Raw genomic sequence first — 25,659 nt, forward strand, 5'->3', positions numbered from 1 at the left:
CGTTGCCTTTGTGAAATTCAAATTTAACTGGGCGTGTTGTATTTTTATTTGAAAAACTGGTAGCCCTACAGGTGGCTCGCCGTGTTTTCTTTGGGTCCTCACCACAGGGAAGCAGGGATACAGATTCCTGGCCCCTTGCCCCCTCAGCGGCCTTGGGTGGGTTTAGCGTAAAGGCTTCATCCCACGGCAAGGTTGTCTTCAGGGCTGTCGAGGAGCAGGGGGGCATCTCGAAGGGCTCGGCCCCAGACCCGGGAGTCAGGTTGCCCCACGGCAGGCCCAGTGCCTGTAGCAACCCAGGGAGGGCTCCCACAGGCTCAGACCTGCCTGTGTCTGTCCCCAGCCTCCAGAGCACTGACCCACCTTTGTTCCCCAGCATCACTCGGTACTCCAAGCCCAACCGGACAGACAGAAAGTACCAGGTGCTCGGGGACAAGCCACCTCCTCCGGCTGGGTAAGTGACAACGCCTTTGTCCGTTAACTCCATTTTACCTGTTGTCTCTGTCGGGAGCGGCTCAACCTGACTCAGCTGATGGGAAAATAAGAAGTGGGGGCAGAGAAGGAGGGGTCGGGAGGGGATGGGCAAGGGTCAAAGTCAGTTTGTCTCAACCCATTTCACTTAAATTGGTTGAGAGATTTTCACCAACTTTTCACATTTTCCAAGCTAAGCATTTTGTGGCAGGAGGGCAGCGTGCCGCTTTGAGGTTTGGGGTTTTTTTGCAATTTTTTTTCATGCTTCCCGCTCCGCCGTTCCCCTTTTTCTTTACTTTAATTTCAGTGATTAAAACAAAATCTGTTCCACTTAATATGGCTACATCTCAGCAAACAAGCAAAATGTCACCTTCAACCAAAAGCACTCCAAGAAGGTTGAGGTCTACAATGGGCCCCGTCCCTCAGTCAGGAAGCCCACTGTCACAGCACCCCCACTCACCAGTCGTTTTGTCCACGGCTCTCGCCTCTGGGGTTCTGTGCACCGTGCAGAGAAGGGCGGCTTTTGCATTAGGCGGCCCTAGTTGCATATAAGTCAGCAAGTGGACGCTCCCTCGTCCCACGCTCCAAAAGACACTTTTCGTCATTGAAACCTTGACTCTCTCCCCTTTTTATAGTTCTGTCATTTGATCACAGGTTTTGATTTTTGTAACTGTCACCACAATCAGGAAACAGAACTGTTCCTCCACCCCTGAGTCCCCTTCACAGCCACGCCCACCCCGTCTCTCTCGCCATCCCTAACCCTGAGCAACCACTAACCAGTCTTCCACCCTACAACTGTGTCACTTCAAGAATGTCGGATAGCTGGTCTCATACAGTATACGATCTTTTCAGAGTGGCTTTTTGCGCTCCACGTAATGCCCCTGAGAGCCATCCGAGTTGTCACGTGTATCAATAGTTCCTTCTTTTGTGTGACTGAGTAGTAATCCATGGTATGGAAGCACCACAGGTTTTTGTGATTAAAAAAAAAATCATAGGCTAAACCCCAAAACTCAAGCATTTATTGAGTCTCTGAAAGGGAAGACTTTCCTGGCATGGCACAGTGGTTATTCCTCAGGAATAGAATCAGACCGGTCATGTTTTACCCCCACATGGAATCTGGCTAAGCGACTTCTCCCCAGGCCTCAGTCTTCCCCTCTGCACAGTGGGGAGAAGAGACCCCTCCTCTCAGAGCTGCAGAGAGGAGCCAGCGAGTCACCTGCTGGCCTCCTTTGAGCAATACAGGATTGTCACACCGAGAAGCCCTGGATGAAACAACAAGGGAAACATGGAAAATGTCGGCAAATAAATTTTTAAACTCCTCTGGGTTAAAGTTCGATTAAAAGTTAGATAACAATCAGCCAGGAAACAACAGCGGTAAACAGGCCAACATGAGAAAAGGCCTTTAAAAACTGGCTGCCTCCCCCTGTCCCCCAGCAAATTGCTGAGGAAACCTTGAGAGCTCAGGAGGGTCAGGGAAGAGGGGAGAATTTGAAGAGATCATACCCGAAGGAGGAAATAAAATTAGAACAGACACGTGGGGGAAACACTCTCATTAGAATGCAGAGAAATGAAAGTGGAACAGGTCTGTTCCATATTTCGCCAGAGACTCACCAGTATATCAATAGGTTTTAGTGGAAGATCCCAGTTTATCAAGGGAGGGTGGAGGGGGTCCCTCCCAGGCACTGCAGGTGGGAGGTGTTAAAGAAAACATTATTCTGGCACTTGTTCAAACAGTAAGGAAGACTTTCTATGGGGCTATTGCAATAGGTGTCAAGACTGTCATAATAGGAGAGAGAGATGGGGCTCAACTCCAAATACAACAAGGACAAGCGGGGTCTACAGCCAACGTGCAGACGGAGGGGGCAGTGGATAGAAAGAAGGTTCAGGGGTTGTAGAATTCTTGCTGCAGGCAGGCCAGGGTGAGCAGACATCAAGGGCAGAGGACTGTCTCTAAACTGACTTAGCAGGATTCTTGCTAAAATAGGACCCAGCAGGCCAAAGACAGTGCCCAGCGAAGAGGCCTAGTCAAAAAGCGGGCTCAGAGGAGCCTGTCTAAAGTTTGGTCAAGGAGACAGTCTCTGTCAGTCCTCTTAAGTCTCTGTCCCCTCTTCTCTGACCCTCCTGAGCTCTCAAGGTTTTCTTAGCAATTTGTCAGTCCTCTTCCTGTTCAAGGAAGGAAGAGACATTCTTCTTTCCTTTGAACAATGTAAGTTTGTTTCCCCTTCAATCGCCCTTTGTTCATTGAGGACAAGCTGAACCATCTGCTGAGACGTGGTGGCACGGCAGCCAGTCAAGATTTCCAGATGTTGGGCCTGAAGCATCGTGAGTGGCCCACACAGCAGCAGCTCCAGGCATTCAGGTTGCCCTTCGTGCAGCTCAGCTTGCAGGGCTTCTTTAGATCTGGGGGAAAGCCAGCCACAAAGCAGCCTAATGTCCCAATAAGGATCTGCATAGTCAAGTTTTAGTTCTCAGTGGGATCAAGTCAGGAGGACGGGAGAAGAATTGGAAATGTCAATTTGAAGACTTGCAGCCAGATATTGAAGGAAACTAGAAGAATTGAGAATTTGGCAAGGATTGACAGAAGGTATAAGATGGCAAGATCCAGTCCAGTTTACAGGCTGGTAACAAAACCTCAAAGACAGGGAATAGGGGTAGACTCCAGTAATCCACAGGAATGTGCTATCGTTTTACACAGAAACACAAAGTTTCTGTCACCCCTTCTTTTTGATTCTTGTTTGCAAATTAAATCTAGTCTCATTAGATTTGTCCTGATTATTTACATAAGTGCAGTGAGAATGATAATTGACCACACAGACCTTTTTAAGTTTGTGTTGCTGGAACTTTTCATAAGGAATCTCAGATTGGACTTTTAAAAGCCTCCTGAAGCTGGGACCCCAAGCCAGATTCACTGGTGACACCTATAGATTTGGGTGAATTCCTCTCTTCTTGAGGTCCCCACAATATCCTAAGTTTCCTGGGCCTGCCAGGAAGTGGCCTTCCTCACTCACCTATGAGGCTGGGAACCCTGTAAGCCAGGTATCAGACTGGTTTTCCCAAGAGGGCTTTGTAAGTATTGGTTCCATCAAGTCAACTTTAGCTCCTTAAAACTCTTTGGTCAAATCTGATTCTCTGCATCATTCTCCTTATGACATTCCAGTCAAAGCCTTGGTTATGTATCAAAGTTTCCAATTATGTCCCCTTACAAGGAAGACAGATTCTTATTGAGCTCATGTAAGTAATTATATTGCCATGATAATAAGTACACTCAGTAAGAGCTTTTGAATTCTGGAGTGCGTTAGAGTGGATAAAATATCCAGCCTGTTTCCAAGTAGCCCGTTTTCCTGTTCAGCCTCAGGCAGCTGCTTTCATCAGTTCCTCAGTTCCTTGAGAGCCTGGCTGGGGACAGGAGGCCTGAAGTCCAAGTGACTGCAGGGAGCTGAGGGCTGGAGTGGGAGGGCGACAGTCTGGCAGGGGTGGACAGAGGGATGGAAGAGCGGACGTATCGAAGGATCAAGGGGACTGAAGGCTAGACCGAAGGTGGTAGGAGGAGGACGGAGGAGCAGGGGTGACGGGAAGGGAGAGGTCTTACCTGAGCCAGTTTGGGAGATCTTAAGTTTTCCAAAGAAACCAATGGGGTTCCAAATTATCCTTGGTAACATCATGCCAGTGGCATGGATCCCACAGTGGAAGATTGTTTGGGAAGGTATAGTGAAAGCATACAAAGGAGCTGTCCAATGCTTGGTCAAGGAGACCGTTTTTGTCAAGGTCAACAGCAAACTGTCTTTCCAGAAAGCGTTTTGGGAAGGTAGAGTGAAAGCCATAGAATTATGCCTTTTGTGCAACTCCTCAGGTCTCTTTCCCAAGGAAATCATCCTATCAAGAAGAAAAGACTTACACAAAAATATACCACACAATACTTTTCATCACAGCTAAAAATGAGAAAAAACCTAAAGGTCCAAAAATAGGGGATTGTAAACCGTGGTGCCTACATACCCAATGGTGTCACACAGCCATTTAAAACGGTATTGTGATGTGGGGACACTTACCAGTGAGCAGAATACAAAACACTCATGAACCTAATTCCAAACCGATTTTAAAATCAGCAAAAGGAAATAAAATAAAATGTTTGTATTCATTTTTCCTTCTTGTTTTTCAGTATATTTCTAATTTTCTTAATTATGATGAATGAATTTTAAAATGAAAGATCGAGTGACTTATACACATATGTTTAGAAATTGGCCGACAATGATGTGTGTATACAGCAGTCACTGTGTCACTTTACTGACATTGTGGAAAAGTAAGTGTCCTCAGCTGCATGCAGTTCTAATACGTCTGTGCCTCATCTCACTCTCTCTATTGAGATGGCTGACCTAACCTAGACAGGACTACCCACTGGATCCAGGCAAATTTGTTTAGTAAAGCCCAGGTGTGCACACAGTCAGCCTAAAGGCCAGGGGTACCAGAAGGGGGATGTCCAGTCCTACAGGAAGTCCTGCTCGTCTGATTAACACTGTAAGAAATCATTCCTTCTTTCACCCAGTACTGAGGCACTGATTGATGCAGGCCCTGCTCTGGGGCTGGGGATTCCAAGATGAACAAAAGCACACGCCCACAGTCTGTGTCCTGGTGGACTTTACCATCTGCTGGGAGAGGTGGAGATCAATCAGCCAGTCACACAAATCAATCCCAAGTCCCCCTATGGGGAGCACTATAGGGCCGAGAGCCACTCTGAGAGCATTGGAACGAGGTGAGCAGGAATTGCCACCAAGCCAGGATCTGAGGAAGAGCAGGAACAAATATGACCAAGAGGAAAGTTAGCAGTGTTCTCTGGAGAGAACTCAGTGTGTGCAAACGTCCTGGGGTGGGAGTGAGGAATTACAAGGAGTGATGAAGCCAAAAGAGAACTGAGATGCTTGGAAGGGGCTAAGTCCAGCTTGTCACATACAAGAGGCATTAAACTCGACAAACAGAAATATTAGGTGGGAACATGCTTGGGCATCACATGAACCATCCAACTCCAATTCTGGCTGGGCTGCTGAGTCCTCGGAATGTCCTATCCATGTGGTTTTGTCCACACCGTTTGGTGTGATTAGACAAGGCCCCTGAAGGATCTGTCTCGTGTATGTTGCAGGGATTTTAAAGGAATCATCCTGACCCTCCTCTGGGAGAGCAACGAGCATCTGCTGACCATCGTGGAGGTGAGGGCGCTGCCCACAGGCCCCTGCCTGCCCCTCTGCCAGCCGCTGGCCACATGTCCTCAGCTGCCTCTGCCTCCTGCATTCTGCTGATAATGGCCTTGTTGGTGAAACTGAGGAAAAGGAGATTCCAGCCCCCATGACATGGCCGCCCAGCTAAACCTCATTCATTCATTTACCCATTTATTCAGCCACCAGACATTTTTTGAACACTGTATATCAGATACTGGGTGACATACTGACCAAGAGGAACAAGCCCCATCTCTGTCCCTGAGAGGCCAGCGCCCAGCAGAAGGGCAAACATGGCGGTACCACAGGGAGATGGGTGGGGCCGTGCGAGCAGGCGCCTTGGGGGCCCCCAATAGGAGCTCTCCAGATCCCTGAGCCAGCACACCCCACGCGGGGATGTCTGTGCATCTTCCTGTCTGCCGCCCACCAGGCTGTGAGCCCTTCAGAGCAGGGGCTCCGGGCCATCCATATTTGGGGCCTGGAGCCTTGTCCCAGCTCTCAACCTCGTCACTGAGATGAGATTCCATTTTGGTCTTGAAGGATAAGTAGAATGTTGCCATGCGCTCACTTGTGCCTCACTTAGCCCGGGATAGTGACAGTGGTGGAAAGGACAGATAGGAACTGTTGCCAGCCTAGGGGACATCAGGAGAAAAGGCTAGGAGGTGTCGAGAGCAGGGTGCGGGATGCCAGGAGTGTGGGCCACAGTCCCATGGTGAGGGTGCTTGCCCACATGCCGTCAACCCTCTCTTGCAGGAGTTTTACCGCAAAGAGAAGCGCTCAGTCACTAGGCCCGACTGCATGTACGAAACCTTTGACCAGTGCGCAGAGAACATTTGCAAGAAGATCCTGGAGTACCAGAGCCAGACAGACAAGTACCACAACTCCTGCCTCATAGGTGGGTCTGGGCGGCAGGCGGGTGGGTCAAGGGTGTTGCAGGAAGCCACGGATTGAGCCAGGCCTGGGCCTCCCTCCTGGCCTGGATGATGCCCTCCTGACCTGGAGTCACTAGGGGAGGCATAGGAGCCGCCTGGAGGAGCTGGCATCTCAGAATTAGGTAAAAACTTGACCAGATCTAAGCATGGAGAAACAACAACGCCAAAAAAACCACTAACTTTTCTTGAGAAATATGATGATTTGTATCACTAAAAGCGTTTTGTTCATTGCACGGATATTTTTTACAGGTTTATTGATACTCACATACCATACAATTCACCCATGAGAAGTGCACACTTCAGTGGATTTTAGCATATTCATGGAGTTGTGCATCCATCACCACTGTCAATTTTAGAACCCCATGTCCCTCCATCACTTCCCCAGCCCTAAGCAACCTCTACTCTACTTTGTGTCTCTACAGATTTTCCTGTTCAGGGCTTTCATATAAATGGAATCATGCGGTGTGTATTTTGTGACTGGCTTCTTTCATTTTGCATGATGTTTTCAAGGTTCACCTATGTTATAGCATGGATCAGTACCTCATTCCTTTTTATGGTTGAATCATATTCCATTGAATGCATGTACCACAGTTTGTTTAGCTATTCATTCATGGGTAGAAGAGGGAGAGCATAGAGGATAGCCACACCTGGGCTCAGGAGCCAGCACTGCCGTCTCCCAGCTATATGACCTTGACCAAGTCACCTCACCTCTGTGAGCTTTGGTTTCTTTGTCTGTAAACGGGAGATAAAGACAATACCCACCACGCAAGGCTTTTCTGAGGACTAAGCCCCTCATGTAGACCAGCCATACACAGGGAGAATAGTCAGTGGTGGCTCTCATTGCTGTGGTTGTGGAATGACTGAAATGGAAAGTCTGGGCAGCATTTTGATTGTCTAGCTCAGAATTTCACCCAGTGAACTCTGTGCGATCCCATCCTGTAAGATCTTCCTCGAAAGAAAGTTCCGTGTTTGAATGGGTTTGGGGACTGCTGCAGGTTGCATCCCTCTCTGGAATGGAGATTTCCTCTTCCTACAGTTTGGGAATCCCGTATCCTGACCAACTCTGAAAACATGCAAAGATGCTGGATGTAATTACTTTTGTCATGAACTCTTTTAAATGCTTTGATGAGCTAGCTGTAAAATAAGAAACACACAAAGCCCCCAAATTAAGTGAAAATAGGCACTCTGAGAAATGAATTGAGCAGTACCTCTGGCTATTGACCTAAGGGCTTTGCTAACTCCCAGGTGAACTTGAGCCTCTGTTTTCCTGGCTTCCAGGGTATTGGGAACAGGAGCCAGAGTGCCAGATCACCCGTGGGGGGAAAGGACACAAGCTGAGTAAAATGGAACTCTGCAGGGCTCCGTCTGCGGAGTAAGGGGAATGAGACAGAAACCAAGCCCCACGCAATGAGAGGAAGGAGACATTCGTATTAAAAGCCTTGGCACTGGGTAAACAAGAAGAAAAGCTCCAATGAGAATCCCTGACTACGAGCCAGTCTTCACGTGGGTTTTAAGCCTGAAACCGCACTTCGATAAACCTGAATTCAACTTGGTTTTTGCGGATCATCCAAAAGCCTCCAGCTGATACTTTAGCTTAAAATGATCCTGAGTTAGGCCCAGGTGCGTGTTTAGTAGAGACACTACGGATTCTCTCTAGAAAAACCCACCTTCAATTCAGGCCTCCAAGGATTCCCACAGATAAAATGCCCAGAATAAGAGTTCCCAGTAAAATCAACAAAGAAAATATACACACAAACACAAGGAAAAAGCACCTTGAGCGTGAGGCAGCAGAATGAGACAAGTAAATACGTGAGACATTGAGTGACTGAGACAGAATATAAAATAATGTATTCATTAGAGTTAAATAAAAGAGGAAACTGGAACCATGAATAAGGAGCAAGGGACTATTAAAGTCACCAAGTAGATATGAAAGAGAACCAAATAGCACTTCTATACTGGAAAAATAAATCGTTAAAATTTAAAAATTATGAATGGCTTTATGACCAGATTATTCATAGCTGGAGGTGAAATCAGTGAACTGGAAGGTAGACCCCCAAAAATATGCAAAATGCAACATAGAAAAACAAAGAGGTGAAAATGTGGGGGAGAGGTGAAGAGATATGGATGAAAGCGTAGGTCTAACATATAGCTATTTAGAGGTCCACAGGGAGAGGAAGGAGACTAGGGTCAAAGCAATATTTGAAAAGATAATGGATGAGACAGAACTGCTGGAAGACGCAGGCATTTTAAAAGAGCTGAAAAGTCCTGTGGGGTATGGAAGAGAAGTCCTTTGAACTTGTTTAAGCCAGTGTTTTCTATACCGGTTTGACCACGGGACCCCTTTTGATGAAAGAGCTGCTAGCACACTGCAGACCAAGTCTTTCTCTTTGGGAAACTGCTTTGGGCCTTTGTTGGAGAGATCACCTCAGCAACTTGGCTCTGCTCTGTCTCTCCCCTGGTCCCCCACCCCCAATTCCTACAGAATTACGGGCCCAGATGAAGAGATTTGAGGAGCTTCTGCCCCAGGTATGCTGGCTGGTGATGGAGAATTTCAAGGAGCACCACTGGAAAAGATTTTGCGACTCCACCAAAGAGATTCGGGAGCAGTTCTGGGAATATCAGAAGCAGCTGGAGAAAAGGAAGGTGGGGGCCCCAAGACCAGCCCTTCCTCGCCAGGACCACGGGCCCTGGCATTTCAGAAATGGAGGCCAGGCATAGGTAGAATGGAGTCCCAGAGAAGGAGGTGGGCCAGGCTTGTGATTATTGGATGGGGGCTGAGGGACATTAGGCATCGGAGAAATGAGAACTGAGCCCACAGCTTCTTCATAGATGGCGTTCAGTAAACTCCCTGTTGGATTTAATGGGTGGGTCAGCTGGGTTCTATGGGGCCATGGTCACTGAGATCAGCAATGGTTGTCCACTTGGTCTTTGGAGACGTGAGACATGGATGCTGTTGATTTTATTGAACTAAAGCCCTAATTGTGCTGGGGCAGACGCTCAGCTCGCCCTTTCCCTAACCCTCACAGTCAGCTCCAGCCATGCCCCTATCTTGCCTCCTCGGCCACTCTGCCCATCCATGGCCCTTCACACACCCTGGTCAGAGCACAGATCAGGCTGGCCATGGCCATAATTAGCAGAGGACATAGGCCAGTGACTGAATTCAAGACCAGATCAAAATCCACACTGATTTCTGGATTGTTTGATTGAAGGATGAAAATGCCCAGAAGCTTCATCCATATCTCGGACACCCTGCACATTTCCAAGAAATGGAGTCTTTATGTCAAGTGGAAGAGAAAAGGCAGGAAGATTTGGACACCATGATTACAACAACCAGGGAGAAGCTGGAGGTCAGTGGTGCTGTTGACTCCCAAGTCCAGGTGATAAGGGCTGCACTGCCCTCCAGAGAGATTTCTCCAATTGACAGCCCACCAACGGCGCCAAGCATGGTCCTTTGCTGACCCCCTGGCCAAAGCAGGGCATGAGAACAGGCAGGTTTTATAGGTTGGAGATGGTCATTATTGTCCATTTTAACTTGCATTTTTTAATTTCTAAATTAATTAATTACACAATTACTAATGAGAGCCTTTTTTTAAGACCCACCTCTAGTTTTATTTCCTCTTTGGTGAATTGTCTGTGTGCATCCCTTGGCCATTTCTGACTCATTTCCTTCAAGCCAAGTTACCTCTTGGGAGAGCCCTCCTGGCCGAGGACCAGATGCCAGTTAACTGGGACAGCACTGACGTGCGGCTCTGGTCTTTCTCGCCCGCTGGCTCCCCAAAGCCCCCCTCAGCCTGCCTTTGGAGGCAAGTTCCTCTCCGGGCAGCACCAGGCTCCTCCCGTTTCCTCCAGGAATTCACCAGGAAGTTCAGCCAGTCCTTCATAGGCAGCCTGGCCACTTTCACCGAGAAGTTCCTGCTGCAATTGGATGAAATGGTCACCATCGATGATGTCCAGGGTGCAAGTAAGTGGCAGCCCTGGCCTTGTGCCCTGGCCCCAGGCGTTTGGTGAGGCGTAGGATGGTGGGCCTGGGGGGCTCTGCTTTTCCCCAACTGCGCCAACTCCACTAGAACGAAAACAAATTCTCCATCAAGGGGACTAATGAATTTTTGTTTGTTCTCATTAAAAGTAACTTGTTTTTAGTAAAAAAGCAAATCCCAAATGGGTCAAAGATTGTATGTAAAAAATGAACCCTTAATAGTACATATTTCCATAATCTTGAGGTAGGAACAGCTTTCGTAAGTATGAGATGAGAACCAGAAGCCATAAAGGAAACAGCGGGCACTTCTCTGTGGCCAAAACAAAAACAAGGAAAAATGTCGAACAATGGAAAGCCAGACCACAAAGTGGAAAATATTCCTAGTAACCTAGAGGTCGGAGAAAGGCCTGAGATGCCCGTGGTAGAAAGAACTCTAACAGGTCAGAATTGTAAGGTGGGACAAAGGACAAACTCGCAATTGAAAAGAGAAGCAACGTGTGTGGCCAGTGAATGTCAAAGATGCTGGACTTCACTGATGATGGGAAATGCAAAGATAAACGTTAAGATACCATTTTCCACCAACAGCCTTGCAAGGCTTTAAGTTTGGCGACAACCAGCCTGGGTGAGAACGTCAGAAAGCCCAAGTGCTGCGGGCACCCTTGGAGAAGTATATGTCAATAGCGCCCTCCCGGAGGGCCCTCTGTCAGGACCTCTCAGATCCTGGATGTGTTTACTGCTGACCTAGCAGTTCTCACCCAGAATTTATCAGACAGACATACTTGCAGCTTTTCACAGATATATTTTCGAGCATATTTACAACACTGTTTGAAATTGCAAAGAATTGGAAACAACTCTAATATCCATGTATAGGGGATTGAATAAATAGGTTATGGTCCGGATATACAAGTGAATACTGTGCAGCTGTTAAAGTGGGAGAAGTAGGTCCATCTGTGCCCATGTGGAGGGGCATGAAGGAAAACCATTACGGGAAGAAACAAGTTGATAATCAGTACTTGTCTACAATAGCATTTTTAAAAAACACATATGTAAACATGCGTACTCACATGTGTGTAAATGACCCATGTGAGAGACAGAGACAGAGAGACACAGAGAACGAGCGAGACAGAGCGTGAGAGACAGGGACCAGACTGTTGACAATGATCCCCTCTGGTGGGTGGGACGGTGAGAGATTCTAAAATCTTTTCTTTTCCCCTGTTAGGTGATGTTTAAACTTTTTATAATGTGCATAATTACTTTTAAAACTATACAAAGATTCAAATCATATATTAAATATTATCCATTTGTCACTAATCTATTGAGTAATTAAAATATATCAGTTTTATTTTTAAAAGTTTTTATTACAAAGGCGATAAATATTTATTATAGTAAAGCAAGAAATTCAATATAAATTACGAAGAAAGTGAAGAACGCAGTCCTCCCACCCAGAAATAAGTGCCCTTGACATTGACTGTCCATCCTTCCAGTCCTTTCCCTTTGGACACAGGGCTGGGGGCAGTCAGAGGGCATGTGCTCTTTTATAACCTGATTTACCCTCAGGTGGCCTTGGGCCAAGCCAGGCAATCATCTTCTTGAGGATTTTCAGTTACTGGGCATTATAATTTACTAAGCGTCGTAACTCACTAATTAGTCCCCTGCTGTTGAACACTGGGCCATTTCCAGTGTTTCACTCCTGTAATCGTGCTGAAGGGAACATCTGCATCCATGTATCTCAGTTTTGGGGCAACAGATTCCTAGAAGTGGACTTTCTGGGTCAAAAGTTTATGCATTTGCGGTATTGGTGACTTTTCAATATCGGAGGTCTCTGTCAAACGTGAGCCTTGTTTGGGAGAGTGGGGCCCATGGAGACGCTGGGGTTGGGAGCTGAGGGAGAACAGGCAGAGGAGCCAGCGGCGAAGGCGATCTCAGTATCCTGGAGGGAACCGCCGAGCCAGGAGGATCCCCTGCACCAGGCCCAAGGGGGCCTCTCCTGCTCTGGACCTGGGTTTCTGAGCCAAGCGGCCTGGCCCGCCATCCACGCAGACTAGGTGCAGGGCAGGGCTGCAGCTGCGTGCTCACCCCCCTCCACAGGTGGAATCCAGTCAGGAAAGCACAGCAAAGGACAGGTGAGTGAGCACGCAGTAGAGGGACAGCCTTGAATGTGTTCGTTCCAGGGGTAATTCTTAGTCCAGAACCCACTGGAGCTAGTATAAGTCAAAGAGGGCTCTAGGAAGTATGTTCAGGGGCTCACGGAAGCTGTGAGGTCAGAGCATCACGCTCCAGGCTTTGGAGCTGGGAACAGCGCCCAAATCACACCTCACATCCTCCGGCAATGGCCCCCTGCCACCGCCACTGCCCCCAGCCTACACATCTGGTGCATGCAGCTTCTCTAGGGGGGCAGGGGGCATGCTACCTCCAAGTGGAGACTCCAAGTGGGGATTAAGGGAGCAAGCCCTCATTTCTCTCACCGTAAGGTTGGGGGAGGTCCCCTTGATCTCAGGCTGTGGGTGAGGCCATGGTCAGTAACCTGTGTCTTGCCTGCCAGGGATGGAGCCCCCCAAACAGAAAACATCAGTCCTCATCCGGAGGAAACTCGCCGGGCTCTCCCTGGAGGAAGAGACTGAGAAGCCACTGATTGAACGAGGCAGCAGGTGAGAGCTGAGAGCAGCGAAGAAGACCATGAATGGCAGTGTTTGCTGGGGGCTGTGCAGGGCAATGGTTAGGGCACGGGTTCTGAAGTCAGACAGGCCTGGGAACCTTGGAAAGGCGTGATGGTCTAAGCCTCAGTTTCCTCATCTGTGAATTGGGCACGGCTGCCTACCTTCCCGGGTGTTGTCAAGAGAAAGTTAAATGAGACTGTGCTTGGAGTGCCCCTGGCACAAACTAAGAACCCAGCAGCGATTAGTTCACATGATGAGGACCGATGAGGGGACCACAAAGAAAGGAGGCCTGTCCCAGGGTGGGGCACAGTCTTAGGTTGCTGGTAGCACTGTGAACCACCAGTGTCCATCACATGTAAGGAGAGCCATCAGCCTGCTGTCCCCTGTGCCCAAGACTGACTGGGAGAAGCAGCGAGGCCGCGATGTGCCCAGCTGAGCTCTCAGTAGTGGCTTTTACGGCACAGCAGGAAAATGGGCCAGGACCCGTGACTGCTCCCTGGCTGGCCGACCGATGAGAGAACCGAGGCCAGAAGAGGGAAGCGGCTAGAGGTGTGGCCTTCCCCTCCCCAGGCAGAGCCCAAGACTGTCTGTGCACACAGATTTAAACAGTATGAAAATACAGAAAAGAACTTGAAGAAGCTTAACCTTAGAAGCTCACTAGGGTTTTTCTTTAAGACGTTTAAAGCGTGATTTTTTTTTAAGAAACGTTAAACTCTTTCAATAGCACTGGAGGCTGCACTGTGATTGTCAGAGACAAGCCTGTAGGGCTTTCACAAACGTGTTTGTTTGTAGGAAATGGTCCGGAATCAGACCCACAAAAGTCACCATCCAAAACAAGATTCTCCTCCAGCAAACGTCGTCCATCACCACCATCAAAACCACCCTGGGCCACCAGGCGGCCGTGGAGGCCCGAGACGCTGTCTACCTGGTGAGTGGAGAGACAGGTGGGGCGGGCGCATCCCGGGGCATGCAGGCAGCTCAGTTCGGCTGCCTTGGGGAGGAGGGAGCTTCTCATCACAGGGTGTCCTGACGTTTGGCCCATGGAGCAGATGACACACATTAGAGTGCCCCAGGGTGCAGTGTCACACTTAGGACAGTCACGTTCTCAGGCACAAGGACTTGAGCCAAGGGTCCTGTTCAGTCCCAATGATAGCGGGGGTCTGATGGCATGAGCCCCAGTGCTGGGGAACCCACCTGAGGGACACCCCACCCAGACTGGGGGATGAAGGTAGGCTTTCCAGAGGAACAGTAGAGTCAGAGCGAGGGGACAGAGTAGTCGGAGGGATGGAGGCCATGGGAGCAGACGGTGGCAGTGGTGGAACAGCCGACAGTTACTGAACACCTGCTGCAGCTTCTCTTCAACATGAGGCATCCCACTGGACCCTCCTGACAGCCCCATGAGGAAGGTAGAATTGTCCCCATGTCACTGATGAGGACACTGAGGTGACATGTGCCTTCCTCTCTGCCACCACAGAGTGGCAGAGCCAGGATTTGAACCCAGTGCCTGTTAGATCCCCGTGGGCCTGCCTGAAGAGGAGGCCGCACCTGGATGCCACCTGTGGGACCTCCAAGCCCTGGAGATAAGGGGACCTTTGGTCCTGGTGCCAGAGAGAAACCTCGTCCTGCCCGGAGATAGGCCGATCGCAGTACTGGGAGAGCCCACAGTGCCCTGGGCCGGCACCTTCCCTGGCCACCGTGCGAAGCCCCTGGCAGAGGGGCAGCTCTGCCTGCTGAGTTCATTGAAGGCTCGAGGCCTGGAGGGCTCGGCCTCCCAGCAAGCCAGGAGCTCAGAGCTCCAGGGAGGCCGCAGCGCGGGACGGCGATTAGGGAGGAATGCAGAGTCCAGGGTCCGGTAGACCAGGGTCCTAGTCCCTGCTCAGCCTCCTTCTAGCTGGGTGACCCCAGGCAAGGCTCTGAGCCTCAATTTCTCCATCTGTAAAGTGAGGAAAACAATCAGACCTGCCTGATCAGTTGTTGGGCAAATGACTTGTGGAGCTCTTGCCTGTGCCTGGAGTAGATGAAAAGCTGCCTGCCAGCAGGTTAGAGCCTTCCTCCAGGGCACAGAGTCCAGGACCCTCCTCATGGGGCCTCCTGCTGCCTTACTCCCAGAAATATTTAGCATCATTTGGAGAGGAGCTGAAGAAGATCCAGGATGACCACACATCGCAAATGAGGGAGGCTCAGCGCTGGAAGGATAGCTGGAAGAGCTCCGTGCGTACTATCCAGGGCCTGTACTTATGACACCCTCAACCCAGCCGAATAAAGGCTCATTTTGTATGGACTCCTTCTCTATTCATCCATCCATCCGTCCGTCCATCTGTCCATCCACCCATTCGTCCACCCATCCACCCACCCATCCATCCATCCGTCTTTCCCTGCTCTGTGCCCAGCACTGAGCTTCATCAGTGACCAGGATGCGATGTGGTCCCTGCCCACGTGGCCATCACTGTCAATGGGGAAGACTGGTGTGAAAGGGGAGTCCCCCATGGTTGGCAAGGACGGTGGGGAACTGGGATGGGTCACTTAAAATGGAGACCACTACTTCAAAGGAAGTAACTTCCAGAAGGCATGCTTGGCTCTTCATCTTGGGAAATGAAATAATTAAGACTTAGGGGAAAGAGTATATTTTACATTTAATTAAATGTGGGTTATAATTGCAACTATGCATTGGTTTCTAGAACCAACAAAGAATTAATCCTGTGTTGATTGGGTGTCTCTCTGGCAATCTGCCTGACCAAATTATAGCATTTTGGCAAAACCTTCTAGGCCTCCTTAATTTTCCTAAGGTCCTCTTTAATGCTGTGAGACTCAGCTCATTCTCTTTGGAAACCTCCATCTCCCCGTCTTCCTTGTCAGTTGTCTCTTGTTTGGTTAAGGGGCCCGACCATGCCAGGTCTCCCTTGTCAGTAGCTTTCTATGTCATTTGGACAGGCTGCTTACATTCCTTCCTGGACTCGTGAACACGGTTTGCATTCTGACTTTGCATCGATTTCCATTTTCATGCGCTTCACCTCTTCCAGTGACTCGATGCGGTGGGCTTTTGCCCCGATTTTACAGGAGTGGAAACTCGAGTCCAGAAGGTGGAGATGACCTGCTCCCATCACACAGCCAGTGTAGAGCCTCAGCAGAGTCTTGGGTTCCCCGAAATGAGACAAGGGCTTGAGGGCAAGTCGTTTGTTCGGAGATGCTCCCAAGAAGCGCGAGTGAGGACATGTGGAAAGGGAGTCTGGAAGGAGAAGAGCCACTGAAGGGGCCTTGAGAAGTGGCTGCTGCTGTGGGTGACCAGGCTCAGTCTTGCTGGAAAATGGCCTCCCACCTGGCCTGACTGTGTTCGCGCTGGTGGGGAGCTGCCCCTGGCATTAACACTCCCACTCTGCCCGCTTGTGCCAGCTTGCCGGACAGGAACCTCCCGTGGCGCCAGAGAGAGCCCTCAGGCAGGAGGGGTTGGAAGGGGATGCTCTCGGCCTGCTGGAGCCCAGCTTCCCAGACACAGCTGAACACGGGTGGGCCAAGGGGGTATGAGCGCAGCACCAGCAGCGTCAGCACCCCAGGTTTCCCAAATCCAAGGGCAGGACTTGGCCGCACCGCTCTGCCGCGCCGCCCTCCTTCCTCAGCGCAGCAAGTCACGTCTGCAGGGCCCTTCCAGCTTGCAGCGTGCTCTGCAAGGCCACGATCTCATCCAGTCCTGCCTGGGAGGGGTGGCAGTCACCTACTTTGTAGATCAGGTAACCAAGTCTCAGAGAAATGAAATGAAGAAGTCTCCGAAGTCACTCAGTGGGAGAGTGATGCAGCCATGGTTCCTGCCCAGCTCTGGCTGCCCCGTTGGTGCGTCTGCCCCCGAAACTCCACCTGGAGGTACGGAGTAAGTAGGAAAGCACCCAGCAAAACGAGGGGTGCTACATCTCCCCTCTGCCACCCCCAGAGTCTCTGCACCTTTCACACCCTCCTGCCAGGCACTGGGCAGTGTGCACAGAGAGCAGGACGCAGACATGGACACGGGACAGCCTGTGGCCAGTCACTCTCCACCTCCTTCATCTGGGAAAGGCCCTGGTGGGTACAGGAGGCTGGAGGAAGCAGGCCTGCTGTGGCAGGAACAGCTGGGTGAGGAGGGTACCTAGTGACATAACCTGAGAGCCTGGCCCAGCTCAGAGCAGCTGGCAGCAGTGGGGTCACCATGTCGTGTGGCCAGGCCCTGAGAACGGGGTAGGAGTCATCCACTAACTACTGTTAGTGTGAGCTGGGGGCTTGTGGGCAAACCTTGATTCGTCAGGAGCCTCAGGAGATGGGCCTATGGCTCCCCCATGCTCCAGAGGGGAAATTGAGGCACCAAGATCTCTCATGGCCAGTAAGCAGCAGAGCTGAGGTTAAAGCCAAGTCAGCCTGGTCCAAAGGCACCGGGCTTTGCCCAGTCTCCTGCCTCTTCCTCTGCCCTCGGCTGGCTCAGCCTCCCCACCAGGGGACATGGAGCCCTGTGCACAGATGCCAGGGGCCCAGGAGGCACCTGCATAGTTGCTCTGGGAGAACTTAGCCTCCCTCCTGGCCTCTCTCCCCGACACCAGGCACATCCTGTCCTACTCACCTGTCTCCTGCCCTGTATCGCCTGTCCCCTAGCCTGTCCCTGGCCTGTCTCCTGGCCTGTGCCCCTTTGATCCCAGCCCAGCTCTCTGCTGCCCATCTCAGAGGTGCTTTGGTACCTGCCTTCTGGGCCCTCCTTGACTCTGAGGGGGATGTAAAGACTGGGACAGGCCCACCACAGCCCGGACAGAGCCTACAAACAATGGCAGTGCCAGGAAGCAGAAGGAGCCGCAGAATTGGGAGGTCTGGGCCAGCCCCTCACTGCCGTGTGACCGCTGAGCCCAGTTCCCTCACCTGTCCACTGGGTATGCAAACCCCACTCTACTGGCCGCTGTACCCAGGGAGGCCCTGCTTGATTAGCTTCTCTCTCTCTCTCCGTCGTGTCTCTGGATCTGGGGAAGCAAGCACCCATGTTTTGAGCTGCCCTATGTAGAGGCCCCCAGAGGAGAGAAGTGAAGGAGTGCCTGGGCCAACAGACAGACAGGAAGTCAGGCTCTAAGTCCAGACTGGATCCTGACGATACCCACGTGAGTGAGCTTGGGAGCAGATACTCCCACAGTCGAGCCTCAGTTGAGATGCAGCCCCAGCTTCAGAGAGACCTCGAGGCAGAGGCACCTAGCTAAGCTGTGCCCAGACTCCTGGCCCACACAAATTGTGAGATGCTCAATATTTGTAATTTTATAAAGGTGCTAAATTGCGGGGCAGTGTTGTCAGAGAGGAACAGATAACCAACACGGTCTACCAGGCCCCAGGATCTGGTCCTGCCCTCCTCCTCCCTGCCGTTCTCTCTCCTCCCAGGCTCCCCCAGCCATGCAGCCACCTTTCTAACCTCCTCTGGCCAGACTCACTTTGGCCTGCCCGTCCCTGCACCACTGGGGCCTTCTCCTGACACACGGTTCCCAGACTTGTGCAGGCTTATCATTCTGGTCCCAGCAAATGTCACCTCAGGGAGGCCTTTCAGACCCTCCTGTCCAGTGACCGCCAGCCGTCCCTCACAGCCCCCGGCTTTATTTTAGGTACAGCACCTGCTCTTTTCTTTCTCCTGGCTTTGCTTTCATGCTTTCGTCCACCTCCCCTCCAGACTGTGAGCTCCTGGCAGGCAGGGACCACTCAGTCGTTTTCAGCACCGCATGTGGCCCACCAGGGCATCTGGCTCAGGTGAGTGCTTGGCGCACAGCTGGTGAGTGAATACACGGGAGGGTCTTAGAGCCCCTTTTCCTGACTTTGACCAGCTCGGTCTGTGGAGATGGACGCTAGTAACAGGAGGCACAAGTTGGTTCTGAGGAGGGGGCAGCCAGGACGACCTCTACATGACCCTTCCTGCTCCAACTGCTCCAGCAAAGAAAGCTCCTGGCCCCTGCTGACTCTGGAGGCTGTCTGCCCCCTGGTGGCCAGAACCAGCACTGCAGCCCAGGCAGGAGCACCGTGAAACAAAACCAGCACCTCTATTTGGGTGACCTCAAGGCAGTGGCTCTCAGAGTCCCGGATGAGCAAAGGAGCAGGACCTGCAGGCTTCCAGGGCTGTGCAAAGGACCTTGGAAGCCTCCCTCGCCCCCTTCTTTCTGTCCACCCTGGGGTGTCCTCTTCAGTCATGAGGCATCGTCACTCCAGGACAGTGATGCCCCTACTTCTAAATGAGGACCCCAAGGGTCCAACAGGAGCTGGTCTTGTCCCTGGACCCTGGACTCCATGTATGATGCTCTGTCACGTTCTTCCCAATCTCAAGTCCTCATCCACAAGCTCCTGTCTGCTCTAAAGGACCTCTGGGAATGGAAAGCATTTTCCCGGGGTCTCAAAGCACAGTGGGTCACCGACGGAGAACCAAGGCCCACAGACACTCTGTGAACATGTGGAGCCCTCGGGGCACCCACTCCAAGCACCCAGATTTACACAGGAAAAAAACGAGGCCTTCTCTCCTTAGCCACTGTCCACACTAGGGGCTGTGGGCTTGTCACAGTCCAGGTGCCCACAGACATGGACTGCAGGACCCCAGTCCTGTCCTCTTGAGACTACCCTTGGGACCCTAGGAATTCCCCTGCCCGTCTCTGGGCCCCTGGGCAGGTAGTTAGGGGAATGGATGCCACTGCCCCGTGACAGAGCTGCCTCCAACCTCTTGTCTCCCTCTTATAAATTCCCCTTCCCTGATCACACTGCCATAGTCCCCAACCGAGAAGTCAGTGGGAGTGAGTGTGCCTATGCACATGTGGGGATACGAGAGGAAAGTGACCCCATATGGAAAAGGGGTAATGGGCAGGGGTCCCCCCAGGATCTTAGAGGCTCTCATTCCCAAAGAAACTTCTTATGGAGGCGTTGAGCCCTGACCTAGGGGACTGAAGCCCTCCCTATCCTCTGGACTCTGTTCACCTCCTGTGCCCTGGGCCAGTCCCTGCCTCTTTCTGGGCCTCAGTTTCCCAATTGTGCAATGAGAGATTGGATGCAGAGCTGCATAAGCGGATGCTCAGTGAAATCAGGCTCCATCAAAACAGGTTGGGATGTTGGCGTGGAGTGACTTAGGTGTGCACAGGTGCAGAAGCCTTCCTAACACAGGTGGGCCCTGGGGGACCCCACGCATCACAGCCAAGCTTCGTGTCCTTGGCCAGGTGCACACGAGGGGCTCTGTGGGAGACCCAAGAAGAGTGCATATATGTGAGCACTCACATTGCTGTATGCACATGTGCAATGCACACGAGGTTCATCTCCTGCAACCAGCTCTGTGAGCCCCGCAGCTGCTGGGGGTTGGGTCGCGTGTTCGCCATCAGACCCGGGAAGTGGTGTCAGTCTCACTTAACCACTAGGACTCAGGGTAGGGAAGGGGCAGTTCCCCAAAGAAAAACTCATGTGCTGTTCCCAAGAGAAGAGGGCATGGATGTCGGCCAGGCAAAAGTACCAGATCTCAGAGTCATACAAGCCACCTCCACATCTGCCTCAGCCACTGTGCACAAGGGGCCATGTCCCAGAGAAGGGATCTGTCTTGTCCAAGGTCACATAGTGATTCAATGAAGCTCATACTTTGGTTAGGATTAGATTTGGCTACATATATTAGAAAACACCAAATAATGGTGGCATAAACAAGAGAGACTTACATCTTTCTCAAAAAAAGGAACCTTAGAGGTGGGCAGTCCATGCTAATCCTGGACTGCTCATCGCGGAAGATCACAGACCATCTGTCCTTCTGCTCCAGCATCTTGGTATGTGGTTTCCATCATCAAGGCTGTCCCTGGTCCAGGATGGCTGCTGGGGCTCTGGCCTGGACCAGCCACCACATCTGCATTTCAGATGGCAGCAGGAGAAAACAATGAGGGCAAAGGGGACCCTCCCAGCTGTCTGGGTTCCATCTGACCAGCCTCCCCAAAGTCCCATACCATGGGACTGGTCACATGTCACTGGCCTGAACTTCGTCTGGTCATTCTTAGATGCAAGAGAGGTTAGGAACTCTAGTCCTTCAGCTGGGTGAATTGTTGCCCTGATTAAAACTGTCTCTGCAAAGGGAGAATGAAAACCGTGGCAACCACCAGTGCTCTTTCTCTACCAGAACTCCAAGACCAAGAGGAGGAGGCAGGGTTATTTTCAGAAGCGTAGAGCATTTGTTGCCAACCACAGCGCCTCTTTTCTTGGTTTTGTTCATTCACAGAGAAAACAAAGTCTTGGTTCCAAACCACGATACACGAGTGGGACCTCTGCTTTTAGTTCCCAGCAGAATTATTGGAACCACTGTGTTGGCTTTCATCTGCTTGTACCTTGTGAGTAGATCTGAGCAAATCCTTTTCTATTTCATAAATGGGGTGGGGTAGGGGTAGGGGTCATGAAGACTTTTAAGCAAGCAGCATGTTCCTAAAAAGCTGAATCAAAATTATCTCTGTAAATCAAAGCATAGAATGCATTGACCCGATTTTTGACCCTCATGGTGACTATGATAGTAAAAATAATCCACATAAAATAAAATTGATAGTGGTTAAAACTGCTCATGGTAAAATGTATCACTGACATAAATTAATGGAAGAAAAAATATATTTGAAAAGACTTTGATATGCATAATTTGACCCCAGAAGAGCGACTTGGTAGAAATAATAATCCCTAAAATTTACAATAGCAGAATCTATAGTCAGTAAATTATGATATGGACCTAAATCAGGTAATTTATATAAAAAAATAATTGATCCTGATAAAAATAGTTTTAGCAAACTAAGAATAAAAGGTGATAAATTAGAATTGATTTCTGTGCTGTATGTTTTTTTCTCCAATATTATCTCATTTACTTTTTTAATGCTTAATAGACTTCATATTTGAGAGCAGTTTTAGGTTTTATAGAAAAATAGAGCAGATAGTACAGAGTTCCCATATATCCTCCCCCCCACCTCAAGTTTCCTCTATTTTAAACATCTTGCGATAGTGTGGCTCCTTTGTTAACATGGACCAATGGAGGTACGTTATTAATAACTAAAGCCCGTAGTTTACATCGAGCTTCCTCTTTGTGTTACACAGTTCTATGAGTTTTGACAAATGCGTGGTGTTGTTTCTCCACCATGACAATGTCATACAGAACAGCTTTGCCCCCCTAGAATCCCGTGCTCCACCGCGGCTTTCCTCTCTCCCTCCCCACAAACCACCCACAGCTACTGATCTTTTACTCTCTCCATAGTTGTGCCCTTTCCAGAATGTCAAATAGTTGAAAACCATACAGTTCGTGGCCTTTTCGTGCTGGCTTCTTTCACTTAGCAACATGTATTTAAAGTTCCTTCTTGTCTTTTTGTGGTTGGATAGTTCATCTTTTTTCACTGCTGAATAGTATTCCATTGTATGGATGTACCAAAGTTTGTTTAGGACATCTTGTTTTCTTCCAGTTTGGGGCAATTATGAATAAAGCTGTTAAATATTTGTTTGCTGGTTTTTGTGTAGACATAAGTTTTCAACTCTTTTTGGAAAAATATCTAGGAACACGATTGCTGGCCATATGGTAGTACTATGTTTAACTTTGTAAGAAACTGCCAAACTGTCTTCCAAAGTGGCCAGACCGTTTTTGCATTCCCACCAGCAATGTTGTCCGACACCCTCACTAGCATTTTTATTGTCAGCTCTCGGCATTTAGCCCTTCTAGTAGGTGTGTGGTGGTATCTATTGTTGTTTTAACTTGCAGTTCCCTGATGACATGTGATGTTGAACATCTTTTCATATGCTTATTGCCATCTGCTTATCTTCTTTGATGAGATATCTGTTCAGATCTATTGCTCATTTTGAATGTTTGAGTTTTTGTTTCTTGAGTTTGTTTTGTTTGTTGAGATATTGTTGAGTTTTAGGAGTTCTTTGCATATTTTGGATATGCTTATTTGCCATCTTTATATCTTCTTTCCTAAGGTGTCTGTTCAGATCTTTTGCCCATTTTTAAATTGGATGATTAATTGCTTGTTTTCTTAGTGTTGAGTTTGAAGAGTTCTTTCTATATTTTGGACATCAGCCCTTTATCAGATATGTGTTTTGCAAGTATTTTCTCCCAGTCTGTGGCTTTTCTTTTCATTTCCTGACAATATCTTTTGCAGAGCAGAAGTTTTTAATTTCAATGAAGTTCAACTTATAAATTTTTTTTTTCATGGATCATGCTTTTGGTGTTTTATCTAAAAAGTTACTGACAAACCCAAGGTCACCTAAATTTTCTTCTATGTTATCTTCTAGGAGTTGTATGGTTTTGCATTTTACATCTAGGTCTATGAACCATTTTGAGTTTTGTGAAAGGCCTACATTAAGGTTCATTTTTTGCATGTGGATGTCTAGTTGTTCCAGCACCATTTATTGAAAAGACGATCTTTTCTCCAATAAGTTGCCTTTACTCCTTTGTTAAAGATCACTTGACTATATTTGTGTAGGTCTGTTTCTGGGATCTCTATTCTGTTTCATTGATCTATCTGTCTATTCTCTCACCAGTGCCACACTGTCTTGATTACTGTAGCTTTATAGTAAGTCTTGAAGTTGAGTAGTGTCAGTACTCCAACTTTCTTTTTCTCTTTCAATATTGTGTTGGCTATTGTGGGTTTTTTGCCTTTCCAAATAAACTTTAGAATAAGTTTGTTGATATTCACAAAATAACTTGCTGGGATTTTGATTGGAATTGCATTGTATCTATAGACCAAGTTGGGAAGAACTGACATCTTGACAATATTGAGTCTTCCTATCCATGAACATGAAATATCTCCATTTATTTAGCTCTTCTATGGTTTCTTTCATCGGAGTTGTAGTTTTCCTCATAAAGATCTTACGTGTATTTGTTAGATCTTTTTTTCTTTTTAAATCTCAGGTGGCAATAGCAAGGTACTCTGTCTGTAATAGCATATATTCTGTGGGGTTAATGCCATTTCCTGACCCATTCAATTCAACACACATTCCTTGGGCACCTGCATAGTCCTGGCTGTGGGTAGGGAGAGAAAAGGTGAGTCAGAAGCAGCCCTAGCCAGTGCCCTTGAGGGACCTTCATTGTGGAAGGAGAAACACAGGCTCAGATAAGACATCATATGTCCTGAGCCCACAGGGCCATATGCCAAGGGTGGTAGTGACCCAGAGGAGGAAGTGACTATCCCAGGGCAGGGCACAACTGCTTACCAGAGGAGTTGATATTTGAACTAGACCTGGCAGGCTGAGTAGGAGGTCAATGGGAAGAAAGATGAAGTTATGCCACGCAGAAGAAAAAGCATAAGTAAATGTGCCAAGGCAGGAGACTGCATGGCCTTTGGGTGGGGAGCTTAAAGGGTGGACTGCAGGGAGGGGTATGTGGGGCTAGAACATGAAGGTCCTTGGGTGAGCACCAGCTCCCTCCAGCTGCAGGCTACCTCAGAGTGAGCCTGTGTGACATGGTGATCATGTACAAGTCTGTGTTGCCTGTCACCCACGACCAGAGCCTGGAGATGCTCAAAGGGCTGGGCATCCTAAACTTATAACAATCTGCTTTGAATTGATACCAACTTAGCTTCAACAGCATACAAATCTGTGCTTCTATACCGCGCATTCTCCCCCCCCCCCCCGCAACCTTTATGTTGCTGTTGTCACAAACTACACTTTTTACATTGTGTGCCCATCTACATAGATTTATGATTATTTTTCGTGTATTTGCTTTTTAAACCATATAGGAAATAAGAAGAGTTACCAGTGAAAAATACACTACTCTTGGTTGTTATATTAACCTATGTAGTTACCTTTACTGGAAATCTTTATTTCTTCACATGGCTTCAAGTTTCCATCTAATGTTCTCTCATTTCAGTCTGAAGGACGCCCTTTATAATCTCTTGTAGGGAAAGTCTACTGGCAACAAACTTTCTCAGCTTTTGTTTATTTGGAAATGTCTGAATTTATCCTTCATTTTTGAAACACAGTTTTGCTAGATAGAGAATTCCTCCTTGAGTTTTTTCTTTCAGCATTTTAAATATGTGATCCCACTGTCTTCTGGCCTCTGTGATTTCTCATGAGAAATCAGCTGTTAGTCTTGTTGAGGAGCCCTAGTATGTGATGAATCACTTCTCTCTTCCTGCCTGCAAGATTCTCTCTCTGTCCTTGGCTTTTGACAGTTTGCTTATAATGTGTCTAGGTGTTGATCTCTTTGAAATTACAGTAGTTGGAGTTTGTTGAGCTTTTTGGATCTATAGATTCACGACTTTCATCAAATTGGGGAAGTGTTCACCCATTATTCTTCAGATATTCTTTCTGCCCATTTCTCTCTGTCTCTTCTCCTTCTGAAATGTGAATAATGTATGTTGATCCTCTTAACAGTGTCCCACAGGTCCCTTAGGCTCTGTTTGCTTTTCCTCATTCTTTTTTCCTTCTGCTTCTCAGACTGAATAATTTCAATTACGCTATCTTCAAGGTCA

General features: G+C 48.9%; 1 protein-coding gene across 15 annotated transcripts in view; it reads left to right on the forward strand.

Annotated features, from left to right (window-relative positions):
• The window catches only part of LOC100066059 (coiled-coil domain-containing protein 180), an 80,730-nt gene that overhangs the window by 53,310 nt on the left and 1,761 nt on the right, over positions 1-25,659 (forward strand). For 11 of the 15 annotated variants that reach the window (XR_011432506.1, XR_011432505.1, XR_011432502.1 and 8 more), the window contains 9 exons: positions 374-451; positions 5,600-5,666; positions 6,426-6,567; positions 9,087-9,247; positions 9,814-9,951; positions 10,454-10,565; positions 13,123-13,228; positions 14,030-14,165; positions 15,347-15,518. Coding sequence is in view for 10 of the 15 variants with exons in the window: in XM_070251123.1 (XP_070107224.1) it covers positions 374-451; positions 5,600-5,666; positions 6,426-6,567; positions 9,087-9,247; positions 9,814-9,951; positions 10,454-10,565; positions 13,123-13,228; positions 14,030-14,165; positions 15,347-15,478 (1,072 nt within the window). In the remaining 5 variants the exon portion in view is untranslated. Of the gene's footprint in view, positions 1-373; positions 452-5,599; positions 5,667-6,425; positions 6,568-9,086; positions 9,248-9,813; positions 9,952-10,453; positions 10,566-13,122; positions 13,229-14,029; positions 14,166-14,711; positions 15,519-21,443; positions 21,803-25,659 lie in introns of those variants that run through there. The other 4 variants (XR_011432503.1, XM_070251131.1, XM_070251124.1 and 1 more) reach the window with 3 other exon arrangements.

The sequence above is a fragment of the Equus caballus genome, chromosome 25, assembly GCF_041296265.1.
Source record: "Equus caballus isolate H_3958 breed thoroughbred chromosome 25, TB-T2T, whole genome shotgun sequence".
Classification (NCBI taxonomy): Eukaryota; Metazoa; Chordata; class Mammalia; order Perissodactyla; family Equidae; genus Equus; species Equus caballus.